Consider the following 12,938-nt stretch of genomic DNA (forward strand, 5'->3'; position numbering starts at 1 on the left):
TTCTTTGTGTTCAGCAGAACAAAGACATTCATACAGGTTTGGAACTACTTGAGAGTGAGTAAATGATGACAGAATTTTCATTTTTGGGTGAACTATTCCTTTAACATTTAATTAGATCAGTTTAAAAATGCAAAACAACCATGTTTATTTTCCAGATAATTGGAGACAAACACCCTGAATTAAAAATTGATGAGGTCGAGTAATAATGTATCATACAACTGTTTGAAATCATTGCATATTGCACATATAATACTATTTTTTTTTAAATAGTATGCAGTATCTAGTATACACTCTACTATATTCTAGTCTTGCATTCTGAATATAGCAAATGAAAAAACACAATAGTCCATATAATCATGCTAGTATGCTATTGTGAATTCAGCCACGGCCTATTTACTATAACTACAGTTACTTACTGCAAACAAGTGCAAGAATCATCCGTAGCAATTTGTATGGACACTTCATGCCGGCCCAGTTCTGAAACACAAACATATGCGTGTTAAAAGGCATTACGAAGACTTTTACAAAGTCAGCATAATGAAAATTCACTCAATCTATTTTATAAATACATCTTATTGATCTTACTGTATTCATCCATGCATTTTTTGTTTTTTTACCTTGAAGTGTTTAATACAAAGTAAAAATTAAAAAATGACTTCTCTCTGGAGATTTATGCTGGACTTCTGATTTAAAAGCTAAAATGCAAAGTTAATGTGAAATGCCATCAGTGTTGTTATTGTTAACTAAAACTAAAAAGATAAGATCTAGAATAAAAAAATATTAAATGAAACTTGCACTCAGATCTAAAAGTCAGTTTAGGCTGAAGTGCTAAACTTACTAAAATTGAAATATTAATTAAAAATAATAATAAATAACAAAATAAAATTAAACGTCAATTTTGATTTCATGCTGACTTTGTGCTTATATTCATTCTTATGTATAAAAAAAGTGTTATTTGAGCTGTAAAGTTTCTAAATCACCTCCTAGAGGTGGAACTACACCTCTTTAAAAGTGGATTTTTGCTTAAGGAACAAATTAAAATGATTTCCTGTGGTGACGGACAGAGTGTCACTGATGACATCATAGAGCTCAACCTGTACCGAATCCAGTACATTCCTTAAATTCCACACACACACAAACTAAAAGGCACTTTAACAGGGAAGAGGAAGAGACTTTCTGACTGTGTCTGTCTGTGTGCGACTGATTAGAGACTCTTTGATCTTTAGGGAAGCCGCAATATAAAGCATCCGGAGAGATTTATCCCTCTGCGTTTCTCTATTCCTCCGCCTGATTTCCCCTTTTCATTCATTCTGACACAAATCGCCATGGCAGCAGTTAGTTTCGGTTACCATGACAACGTTGGCGAGATGTGCTGAGCAGAGTGCATAGACCCCGCCGGACCCGCCCACCACCGGAGCGCGCATATCCGTGATGGACACCGTCAGTGAACCTGAGGAGACACGCGGTTAGTCTTCACTAATGACAAAGAGTGGGAATATTCCATATATTTTGTCCTGCAAATCCCCCACGAAGCATGTGACAAAGCCCCGCCCACAAGTAGTGACTCCATTTGGAATTATGACATCATGTGAATTGATACATTTGAAATTCTAGCATGAGATACATTGATTCCTGCGACTCTCATTCTGTGTGAAGACCTTAAACACTTGTGTACACGTTTGCTGATTTCAGACAGCCTCTATTGAGTAAAATTGCCCAACTGAGAAAATTGATAGGAAAATGTAATCATAATATAATTGCCTCATAATGATATGAGGAGGTCCCCGCATAGAGACCTGTACACCACTGATGCATGCCTGTTTTTTCGGATTATTTGAAGCTTAATAGAGAGTGTCTAACTGTCTTACGTGCCTAAATTTAAGTTTTTATAATGATTTTATTAATTTTATTTATATATATTTTTATACATGTGTATATGTGTGTGTATGCATGTATATATATATATATATATATATAATCATTGAATGTATTCATGTTTGATTTAATTTAATAATAAATCATGAAGAACTTTATGATAACAAAAGGTGTTTTAATTTTACTCAAATTTGTGTCATCAAATGTCTTTAATTTAATAAATTTAATAAAAAATGATTTTAAAATGACAGAATTTACATACAGTTCAGGAGGTATGATTTAGTCTTTATTGTGTTATTTCTATATAATACTAAAAATTAACACATTAAACTGACATGTGTAATATATATGCATATAAACCCCTCCTGGCCTGTATTTCTGCACTACTGTCGTCACTATTGTCGGCCCATTTAATGAATATAATGAAGGTAATTAATAGTTGTCATGTAATTATAGGATACAGAGCTCCTCTGTGCTGCAGTCCAAATATGTACTATAGAAACTACTTTTTGACATTTGATTTAAACCGAGTGCCATTTGCAGGCTGTTCTGAGTGGTTTGTAGATGGTCTTTGGGTGGCCACTCCCAAGTGGACTTTAATTTAATACAGAACATTCAAACTCACAGCGGCACAAAACACACCGAGTAAAGCTAATTCTGTACTCTAAAATAAAATCTCACAGGAGAGCGAACATGCATGCAAAATACAGCAGAAGCGGGTGAGATAATTGAATATTGGCAGATCCTCTGTGTGTGTGTGACAGATTGTCTATACGGTGCTGCGCTCAGCACTCTTACTCCACCACCGTCTTCATCATTCTGCTCTTTTTATGTTACATTTTCTCAATACTCTTTCTACTCGCACGTCCTCCACCCTCTCACTCTATTTCTCACGTTTTCCTTGTCTTTTCATCTCTTTCTCACATATAGTCTCTATGACTATGCTCATTTTTCTCTTATTTCTGTTTGCATACTCTATTCTCTCCTTCTTTTAATTTCCATCTCATGTTCTGTGTCCTCAGCATGGACGCTTTCCTTTATAGATGTCAAAATGCTGATAAGTTGCAGTATGCAGTAAATTTTGGGTAAATATGATACAACATAAGTGTTCTTTTAATTTCAGCATATTTCTGTGCATGTCATTTGCGATAGTTAAGTTGTATTGTGTTACATCGTGGCTATTTGATTCTGTTCCTGGACTGGAGGGCCACGTCCTGCAGGGTTTTGTATGAACTGTAATTAAACAGACCTGAACCAGCTAATCAAGGTCTTCAGGATTATTTAATAATTACAGACAAGTGTGTTTGATTAGGCTTTGAATTCAGCAGAACGCGCTTCAAATTTAAAAGCGCTGTATAACATCTATGTATCTCCTATTTCACACAAACATACACATAACGAAACAAGTCTTTATGAATGAGACATTGACTCCATAGTACAAATTTTGTTTTTTAATTACAATTTTTAAATGTGTTCCTTTTATTTTATTTTATTTAATAAGTGTAATTTTATTGAATTAATTTTATTTTGATTTAATTGAATAATGATCAATGAACATTTTGTCAGAACCTCTAGTAAATTACATTTTATTTTGTTTAGTTGTCTAATGTTTTTTCTTCAGAATCGTAGGAGAAATCACAATCTCTATTTAACAATTAATAAATAAATAAATAAAATTGTGATTCTGAATTTATTCAGAATCATGCAACTCTAATATATCCACACACACACACACACACACACGCATATATATATATATATATATATATAAAACAAATTGAAATAAATTAATTTATTACAATTATTTAATAATTTAATAAATTATTTGTAATTAAATAAAAATTTTACTTTAAACATTTAAAAATATATTTTTAAATATTACTATGTAAAAAAAAAAAATTAATTTTAAATTAAAGAATTTACATACAGGTCAGGAGGGATGATTAAATGTGTATATTCTTTTTTTTATGTAATTATTCAAATTAAATATATAATTAAATACACTTGCCCTGAAGACCTTGATTAGCTGTTTCGGCTGTGTTTAATTAGGGTTGGAGTGAAGCTCTTCAGGACGTGGCCCTCTAGGAATGGAATAGCCTTGATAGAGGACAATATATATCTCTGTTTTATAATAAGAACATAGCTAGGATTAAAATGTAAATGTATTCTATAATACTACACACAGTCTCCAGAGTTGGTATATTTGCTGCTTTGGTGTGTGTGTCATGAGAGAGAGAGATGGTGTGTGTGTGTGTGTGTGTGTGAATAATTCAGAGATTATTGATTAGGTCATTGCCCACTGGTGACATGTCCATCATAAATATGAGCACATTCTCCTGGTGAACTTGTCAGAGTGCAAGGACAGCGAAACGTATGCGGACACACACGCACTAACTCACCAGCGACGACTCCTGCCATATACAGCAGACTGATCCTCAGGATCCCATGAACCATCTCCAGAGGAACTCCAATCATCAGCTGGAGAAGAGCGTTGAAACCCAACTGCTCTAATCTGCACACACACACACACACACACACACACACACACACATCCATAATGTAAAACATCAGCTGCGGCTACAGGCCTTTACGGCTAAATTTAGACAAAGGAACACTATGAAATCCTCATCAGCCCTAGAAGCCGAAGTCAAACTTTTGTCTCTCATCTTAAAAGAGCCTAATCTTGCTCAAACACTTACAAAACACATAAAGGCCTTATGGAATCCCAGACAGATTAAACCTGTTGAGTATTCTATTATCCATCTGTTACAACAAAATGTCATTTTTCTTCATTAAAAAGTGAGATTTGTCATGAAATCTCTTTGCTATAATAATACAGGGCTCTCAAGTCTCACGCATTTCAACCAGTTCACACGCTCACGCCACACCTTGTATTTCTCACGCTGAGAAGGGATAACTTGTCCCGCTACAATTACTATACAATTAATAGACGAGGAAATACGGAGGTAAGTTCTCTGCCGAGTTCATAGCTCTCTCGACTCTCGAGTTATACAGTTAAATGCCACCTACCAGCCAATCAGAAATTAGGATGCTGTTGTTTCCGTTTAAATTACGTGATTCTGCCGCAAGCAGGTTCGTTACTAAGCAACATGGATGCGCGCGCACATGGAGTGTAAGTTGGAAGAGAAAGATCCGATGAAAGCTGTAGGTAACCCCTTCATTTATTTTTCCGATTTTAAGATTCCTCTACGAAATCACTTGCCTGTGAAAAGATAGTGAGAGCTGATGTTGGGGAATATAGCCAAATAGGTGCTAAAGTATTATTGATGCAGTCAAAAAAAAAAAAAATCTCCAACTGCTTTGCAACCAGAAGCTTTAACTTAGCTTTGGCTTCCTGAAAGGAAAGTACTAGAGATGTTATAACAGTTGGTGAATCTGATAAAAGACAGACAAATTCATCTAAATAAAATAAATTGTTTTACATATTTAAAAAAAGGATCAAAAATACAAAGAAATTTGGCCCCAAACATGCCAACTGTACAGCAGTGCTCAATGTACATACTGTACACACACAGTAGCATTACAGAACTTGTCCTGAACATGTATGTCAAGCTCTGTGTGTGTGTGTGTGTGTGTGTGAGAAAGAGAGAGAGAGAACACATTTCAGCTTATGAATTTTTTTTTCTGTTGTGTTTGTTGCACATCTTGATGTCTTGATGACAGGGGTAGGAGGCTCCCATATAAAGCACTGAGGCTTCCCCAAATTCGAATTCAGATGCAGTGCTTTTTCCATGGTGGGTTTGAACAAAACCGAAACTAGAAACAGTTTGGTTCTGGATGGAACGCTATTATCGTGACAGTGCTTTATGTGGGAGTCCTCTACCTGTCATCAGGCATCAAAATGTGCAACAAACATTTACATTCTGTCTTTCTCTCTCTCACACACACACACACAGCTTGACATACATGCTCAGGGTAAGTACTGTAATGTATATGTGTACAATATGTACATTAAGTACTGCTGTTCAGTTGGCTCGTTTGAGGCAAAATTTCTTTTTATTTTTGATACATTTGTATTTTTAAATACATAAATCTTTTTATTTTATTAGAATGAATTTGTCTTTCATCAGATTTACCAAATGTTATAATTTCTATTTGTGCTGGTCAATTATGAACAATAGGTAAAATTAAACTGCTAGCAAAAACTTGGGTGCTGCAAATATTTGACTTGCTCCTCCCCTTTGACTTGCCCCTCCCCTTTGAGTGACTCCTCCCTTTGTGTGGCCCCTCCCCTAATCTCACTCCAAACTTTCACTATAACTTGAGAGCCCTGATAATATGTTGCCTGCATTAATGTACATTTAAAGTCAACATGAATGTGAAACGGTGTTCACAACCCATTGTACTTTTGTAATATGATGTATTTCTCAGAAAAATGCGGGTGGCACTTAATTTTCTCCATTAGGAATCGATTGCACATTGGAAAAGCATCTCAATATGACAGATGATTGAAGCAGAGGGGCTGAAAAATGGTTTTGCTGACATCATTTGATAAGCAAAATCATTTCAGAGGTGGAGTATTTTATTGCATTTTGATAAAAGATGACAAAGACAAACTGTTTTCTTTAAAATAAACGAATCGTGCACAATAAGACCAGAAACATGCACGAAGAAATATGTTCGAATTTGACTTTAAAGCTTGTAAACATGTACGTAACACTGTTTATTTGAAGAACAGTTGCTAGTTGCGTAATTAACCAAGTGCACTACAGCTGATGCTCACATATTTATAAATGGAGATCTAAACAAGAGTTCATATCTGGTCCTGTCAAACACTTACCCAACATGCATGAACATATAGCTGAAGAACCTCCAGATTTGTGCGCGGTGTCCGGGATGATACACCAGCGGACTCTTCATGAAATCTGGCTGGTAGGTTTGCAACACCCATTTATTGAGCATCACACCGTAACACATAAACACTATGATCTGAAACAAACACAGACACGCTCAACAGTGTTAAACCTGTAAAGCCTCATGTGTCAAACAAAATCAGAAAAATCTAATGTTTGGAAATGGAACAGTTTACTCCACCTTTAGACAAAACATACAAGAAAAAAAAAAAAAATCTATAAAAGTTTGCATATTTGATACATCGGGCTTTTATGGCTCACATAGCTGATATAGTGAGAATATGGAGTGCAAACTCAATTTCTGAGCAAAAATATACAATTTGGTGTATACGCTGATATTAATTGGCCGAAAAGATGATATTCTGATAGCTTGTAATGTAAATCAATGAAATCTTTCTAATAATATAGCAGACTACTTGCATTAAATGCATTTAAATATCAGTTGTCACTTTTTTGTCTCATAAAAATGTCCTAATATTATACTTTAACACATAGCAGTTTTGATATAAAACATAAAATGCAATGCAATACAATGATGATTGAGAGATGAACAAATAAACAATCCTCAAAAGCCTGTTGATCACATTTGATATTACATTTAAACATTATTTTTCATAAATGATGCATGGATAATTCAGTAAACCTAAGTTGCTTTAGTCCAGAAGGAGTTAAACTTGAAATATCACTAACAATATAAAAGTTACTCTTGTTTACTTCATTCAAATCAGTATAGATTTCACAGCAAAAAGACATGTGAACAATGACCTGAAGGTAGACGTTTGTACAATTACACTAAACATTTTAAAAAAGTATAAACTATTAATCTGATGCCAGAATGCATGTAATAGATTGTGTGCAACAAGTTTTGATTATAATGATCATTTAGAGGAAAGATGTGTATCAAATATTATACTTTTGAAAGAAAGTTTCACTCTAGTCACAGGTGTACTAATGAAAGAAGAACCAAATGTGCTGATCTGAAGAACCCATAATGCAACACACAGAGCTCAGTGAGGTGTACCTGTACAATGGTAATGATGGCCATGAACACAGGAGGAGGACAGAGTCTGCTCTGATGGAAGTACCATCGGCGGTCCGTCTCGCATGGCAGAATCTCATAGGCCACGTAGCGCACGAAGCGCTTGTACACGCCCAGCCCCGTCTCATCCAATAGGATCTCGCGCTGCAGGGTGCGACGCCCATTTGCAATGGCTCGGCGAAAACTACTGGAACGTTTACTGCTCAGCTGAGAGAGCGAGAGAGAGAGAGAGATGTTCATCTCATTAGCTGTTTATACAGTGAGAAGTTGTGGAATTTAACATATACACATCTATGTTTCATAACCAAAACATGTATCATTAAATGATGATAAAGTTAATACACTAACAAAAATGTAACTGAACAAATGCATCAACAGTAGACCACGTGATGGTTTACAGTTCATCAATGTGGCATTTCCGGCAAAAATGACATATTACCGTATTTTCCGTATTTTAATCAACTGAAATGAGTTGCGACTTATATTGCAAAGAGATATTATGCAATTAATGTCAAGCATTCCAACCATGTGCACCGTTTCATTCATTTTAGATTTGCTGTTTATAATAAATGTTGCTTGTCATGACTGCCACTATTATTTAGTTTGTTTTATACTTATATTTTTTCAGTCCTGTTCTGAATACAGTTCAATTTAAAGGATTCGTTGTGAAGTGAGAGGAATTATTGTTTATAATCTTTGCAAACATTTAATGTACAGGTTTTGTTTTACATTATTTATGATTGTAATAACAACATGTGACTTTACATCAATGCAACTTGTTTTTTTTCTCACAATAATGCAATTTTTGACCTTTATTTTTCAAAAAAATAAAAATAGGGTAGATGTGCACAGTGTTATAAAAACAATCAAAACACCATCAGAGCACTAAAATAATGCTATAAACTTAACACTAACAAAACTGTAACATAAGACACTCTAATGCACATAACAAACAACAAAAAGAAGAAATATAATTTTAAAAATAAAATATAAACATAATGAGTCACTCAAGTACTTCTGGAAACTCCTCTACATAAAATATACGGTGGTAAATAAATATTTTATATAATAATATATTTAAATAATTATATACATATAATTAATTTGAATACAAAGTCAATATAAATGTAAATATAATTAACAAATCTTATTTAAAATATTGTATTATACGTAATTTAAAATTATATATTTTAATAATAATATTTAATTAATGAATTACATTAATAATTGTAATATTTTTATAGCTAAAACATTTGACCAATAAATGACTATGCCATGTACTGTCTTTTAAAATACGTAATTTTCACCATACATGACCGTTAATCATTTAGTATTTTAATATGAATTACTAACATTTACAGTGTGCTTGTGTGTGGTTATATGTACATACACTCTTTAATAGACCCCATAATAGTCACACACACAGACAATCAGAGACATGGAGCAGTTTAATACTGTGACTTTCTTACAGATTACTCCAATGTATGTAGGATTTTTCACACTCTCTTCTTTCCTTTCCCTGTTTCCTCCATCTCCCACATGCCCCAGATTTACACTTCACCCAAATCCTTTTAAATTCATAGCTTTCTCTCCGTCTTTGCCTCAGTCTCTCTTCCTGTAGAACATGGTTTTAAATCATGGAATGTCTTGAATCCAAGCCACAGAAAGTGTAGAGCATCCGTGCGTGTGTATCAGGGTGTGATTACGTGAGGGTTCGTATCACATCTCTGAATGAGTCTAGCTAGAGCACCAGAACTGTCAACACAGAGCGCCGCAGTCATATATGTGTGTGTGTGTGTGTGTGTGTGTTTGTGTATTAAAAGAGCCTGCGGCAAAATTGATTCAACTGTCTGTGCCAGGGTGAAAACACTTACGCCCCCTCGTATCAAGTGTGAGAGAGTGAAGAAGGTCCTGAGAGGAACACGGCTGGATTTGTAAAGGAAGCACGTGGAGGTTCAGAAATTACAGAGCTGAGACCTGCAGTCTATTACTGACTGTGGGAAGAGCTTTTCATTCATGAACACACACACACACACGGCATTCATCTGCTCCGGGTCTCATAGAAATAACATGACAATCAAATGTCACTGTTTTTGTGCATCAAGGGTTCCATACGGTTGCATGAACACAAACATATAAAATAAAATAAAACAATAAAATAAATCCAATTAAATACCATTTAAAGGCTTTGGGGCAGATTTTATTTTATTTTTTTAAATAAATTCATTGAATTCAAGGATGCATTAAATACATTACAACTAGTATATTTGTGACTATTACATGTCTCCAAATGAATGCAAACCATTTCAGATGTCACATTCATATAATTTCACATATATTTGGTCATTACAGATGTCACTCAGTTACACCGGGATGCAGTTTAAGCAAATATTGAGGTATATGTAACAAACACTGAACACATACTAAATGCATTAATTAGAAGTAGATCTAATTGACTAGTTGGTGCAATCTTCCTCAAAAGTGCTAATTTTATCAGCATGGTACCTTGTAAACACAATGAGTTTCTCAGTGTTCATAGAAAATAAAATGCTGGAGGTGGAATGCATGCTGCTCACCAGTTCTAGGAGTTCCTGGTAGCAGACGTGTCCGTTTTCATTGCTCTGTACCAGCGCCAGCAGCATCTCCAGTTTACTGGGGTCCAGCTGTAACTCATGGTGCTCAGCTAGACTGGTGAAATTTTCCACTGCTATAAAACCAGTCTGATCTGGGTCCAGCTGAACACCAACAGAAAGAGAGAACGAGCCAGTGTTTAGTTTATATGCATTCACATACAGTACACATTCAAGACTAACACGTGTTTATTACACACACAAAACACACAAAATCAATGTAACATGCTACATGTGCTGTGCATTTGCTTGTATATTTGCTCTACAAAAACATCATGCGTTTAAAATTTAACAGTGTGATTCAACATTACAGTAAACTGGAATGACTCCCAGTGGGTGAGCAGTGAAATCTCTTTGCCGTACATGGATGAATCTGTGATTGATACAGAATGTTCTGCAACTGAGTAATAGCAAGATGGCTTTACTACATCAAGCTGTTTGAGCGAGAAAAATCCTTGGCCCCTTTAACACGGACACATATGCGGTTTTAAGCAACACAATTGTGACTCAAACATAGTCATTCTGCACCATTCATCTGTCTGCCACACACACTCAAAGATCTGTGAGTATTTCACAGTACCGTGTGTCTGTGTGTAACTATGAGCCTGAAGCACTTCCCTAACTGATCCAAACAGCAAAGACAACCCAGGAGGACACACACGTGGCTATTTACTCTGAATTACTTCTGAATGCTATATTTACATTTCAGGGGGTAGATGAGTAAAAGAGGAAAAGAGGAAAAGGAAAGGAAGGAAGGAAGGAACAAGGAAGGTAGGAAGGAAATTCAAAGGAAGGAATGAAAGGAAATTTAGAGGAAAGGAAAAGAGAAAAAGGTGGAAGAATGGCTGGACGGATGGGTGGACTGAAGGAAGGAAAAAATAAATAAAGGAAGGGAAATGAGCAGAAATTAAAGAAAAGGGAAGGAAGAAAGAATGGAGGGAAATAAGGAAAGAATGAAAGAAAAGGGAAATGAACAACTTAAAGGACAGAGAAGGAAGAACAGAGTGGAAAGAAAAAAAATGGGAAAGAAATGAGAGAAAATAAAAGGATAAGACAGGAAAAGAAAACGATGGAAGGATAGACAGAAAGAAGGAATTAAAATAAGAAAGGAAGGAAGGAAGGAAAGGAAAGGAAAGGAAAGAAACTGAAAGGAAGGAACAAAATGACAGAAATAAGGAAGAAAGGAAAGGAAAGATGTAATGAAGGAAGGAAAGAAGGGAAATTACATGAAATGGGAGGAATGAAGAAAAAGACAGGAAAGAAAAAGAAAGAAGGAAAAAAAGAATTGAAAGTAAGAAGAAGAAAGGAAAGCATGGACTGCAAGAAAACAAGAAAAAGCAAGAAATAAAAAGAAAGAAGCACATAGAAACTAATACAGGGCTAGCCTGTAATGATGTAGAAACAGACAGGAGGAGGAGGAAGAGGAAGAGGAAGAGGAAGGCGAGCGGGTGAATGCGAGGGCTATGTGTAATGAGCGGAGGATGAAGGATGGAGGGATGAGAGCAGCAGACACATGTGGAGAGAAGGATGGAAGTGAAAGAATCAGTTAGTGAGGCGATTCAGCACAGAGGAGAGCCGCTGCCGTGTCACCATGGTTACAAATTACCAATGTGTCACCCCAAGAAAGACTGACACCACTTGTGTGTGTGAACACCGCCAGCGACTGATCTACTTCTGTCACCTCACACCACAGATCACCAGAACACAGCACAGATCTACAGTGTAAATACCAGGGACGGGGGAACAGAAGCATCAGTGTAGAGACTAGAGACTGAACGCAGCTGACGGTCTGTTCATTGATTACATGAGTCTGAACAAAGCCCATTCCCTCCGCCTGTCGTTCGCTGCTAAAGTGTGCTAAAAAGAGCCTTACTGTTGCCATGGTTTCTGAAAATACACACCATATGGCTGAGCCCAGAAACATCTGAGCAATGATATGGTGTTAGTAGTAAAATATGTCAGCTTTCACGTCACTAATGATCTTAGGTTTACACCATAAACCTTACAAAGCAGAACTGGCCCATTACCACGGTACAATGACGGTATCAGCCAGGTGAAATATTACAGTACTTTGATAAATATGAAGGTATTTAAATGGCATCCAAAGATGCGCACACACTTTGAAAGTTTAGGGTTGTTTTTTGAGTGCCTTACGTTCACGAAGGCACCATTTATTTGATTAAAAATACAGTAAAATATTGTAAATATTATTAGAATTTAAAACAACTGGTTTCTATGAGAATATAATTTAAAATGTAATTTATTTCTGTGATCAAAGCTGCATTTTCAGCATCTTTACTCCAGTCTTCAGTGTCACATGATCCTTCAGAAATCATTCTGATATACTGATTTGATGCTCAAGAAACATTTCTGATTTTTATCAAGAGTTGAAACCTCATATTTTTGCGGAAACCTTAATATATTTTATTTTTTCAGGATTCACTGATGAACAGAACGTTGAAAAGAACAGCATTTGTTGTGTAACATTATAAATGTCTTTACTATAACTTTTGATCAATT

General features: G+C 35.5%; 1 protein-coding gene across 9 annotated transcripts in view; it reads right to left on the minus strand.

Moving 5' to 3' along the window:
• The window catches only part of rhbdl1 (rhomboid, veinlet-like 1 (Drosophila)), a 30,927-nt gene that overhangs the window by 6,241 nt on the left and 11,748 nt on the right, over window positions 1-12,938 (minus strand). For 8 of the 9 annotated variants that reach the window (XR_009269079.1, XM_058765608.1, XM_058765606.1 and 5 more), the window contains 6 exons: window positions 10,365-10,523; window positions 7,771-7,995; window positions 6,677-6,825; window positions 4,275-4,387; window positions 1,350-1,450; window positions 417-477 (listed from right to left, as the gene is read on the minus strand). Coding sequence is in view for 8 of the 9 variants with exons in the window: in XM_058765603.1 (XP_058621586.1) it covers window positions 417-477; window positions 1,350-1,450; window positions 4,275-4,387; window positions 6,677-6,825; window positions 7,771-7,995; window positions 10,365-10,523 (808 nt within the window). In the remaining variant the exon portion in view is untranslated. The remainder of the gene's footprint in view (window positions 1-416; window positions 478-1,349; window positions 1,451-4,274; window positions 4,388-6,676; window positions 6,826-7,770; window positions 7,996-10,364; window positions 10,524-12,938) is intronic. The other variant, XM_058765609.1, reaches the window with a different exon arrangement.

The sequence above is a fragment of the Onychostoma macrolepis genome, chromosome 24 (genome assembly GCF_012432095.1).
Source record: "Onychostoma macrolepis isolate SWU-2019 chromosome 24, ASM1243209v1, whole genome shotgun sequence".
NCBI lineage: Eukaryota > Metazoa > Chordata > Actinopteri > Cypriniformes > Cyprinidae > Onychostoma > Onychostoma macrolepis.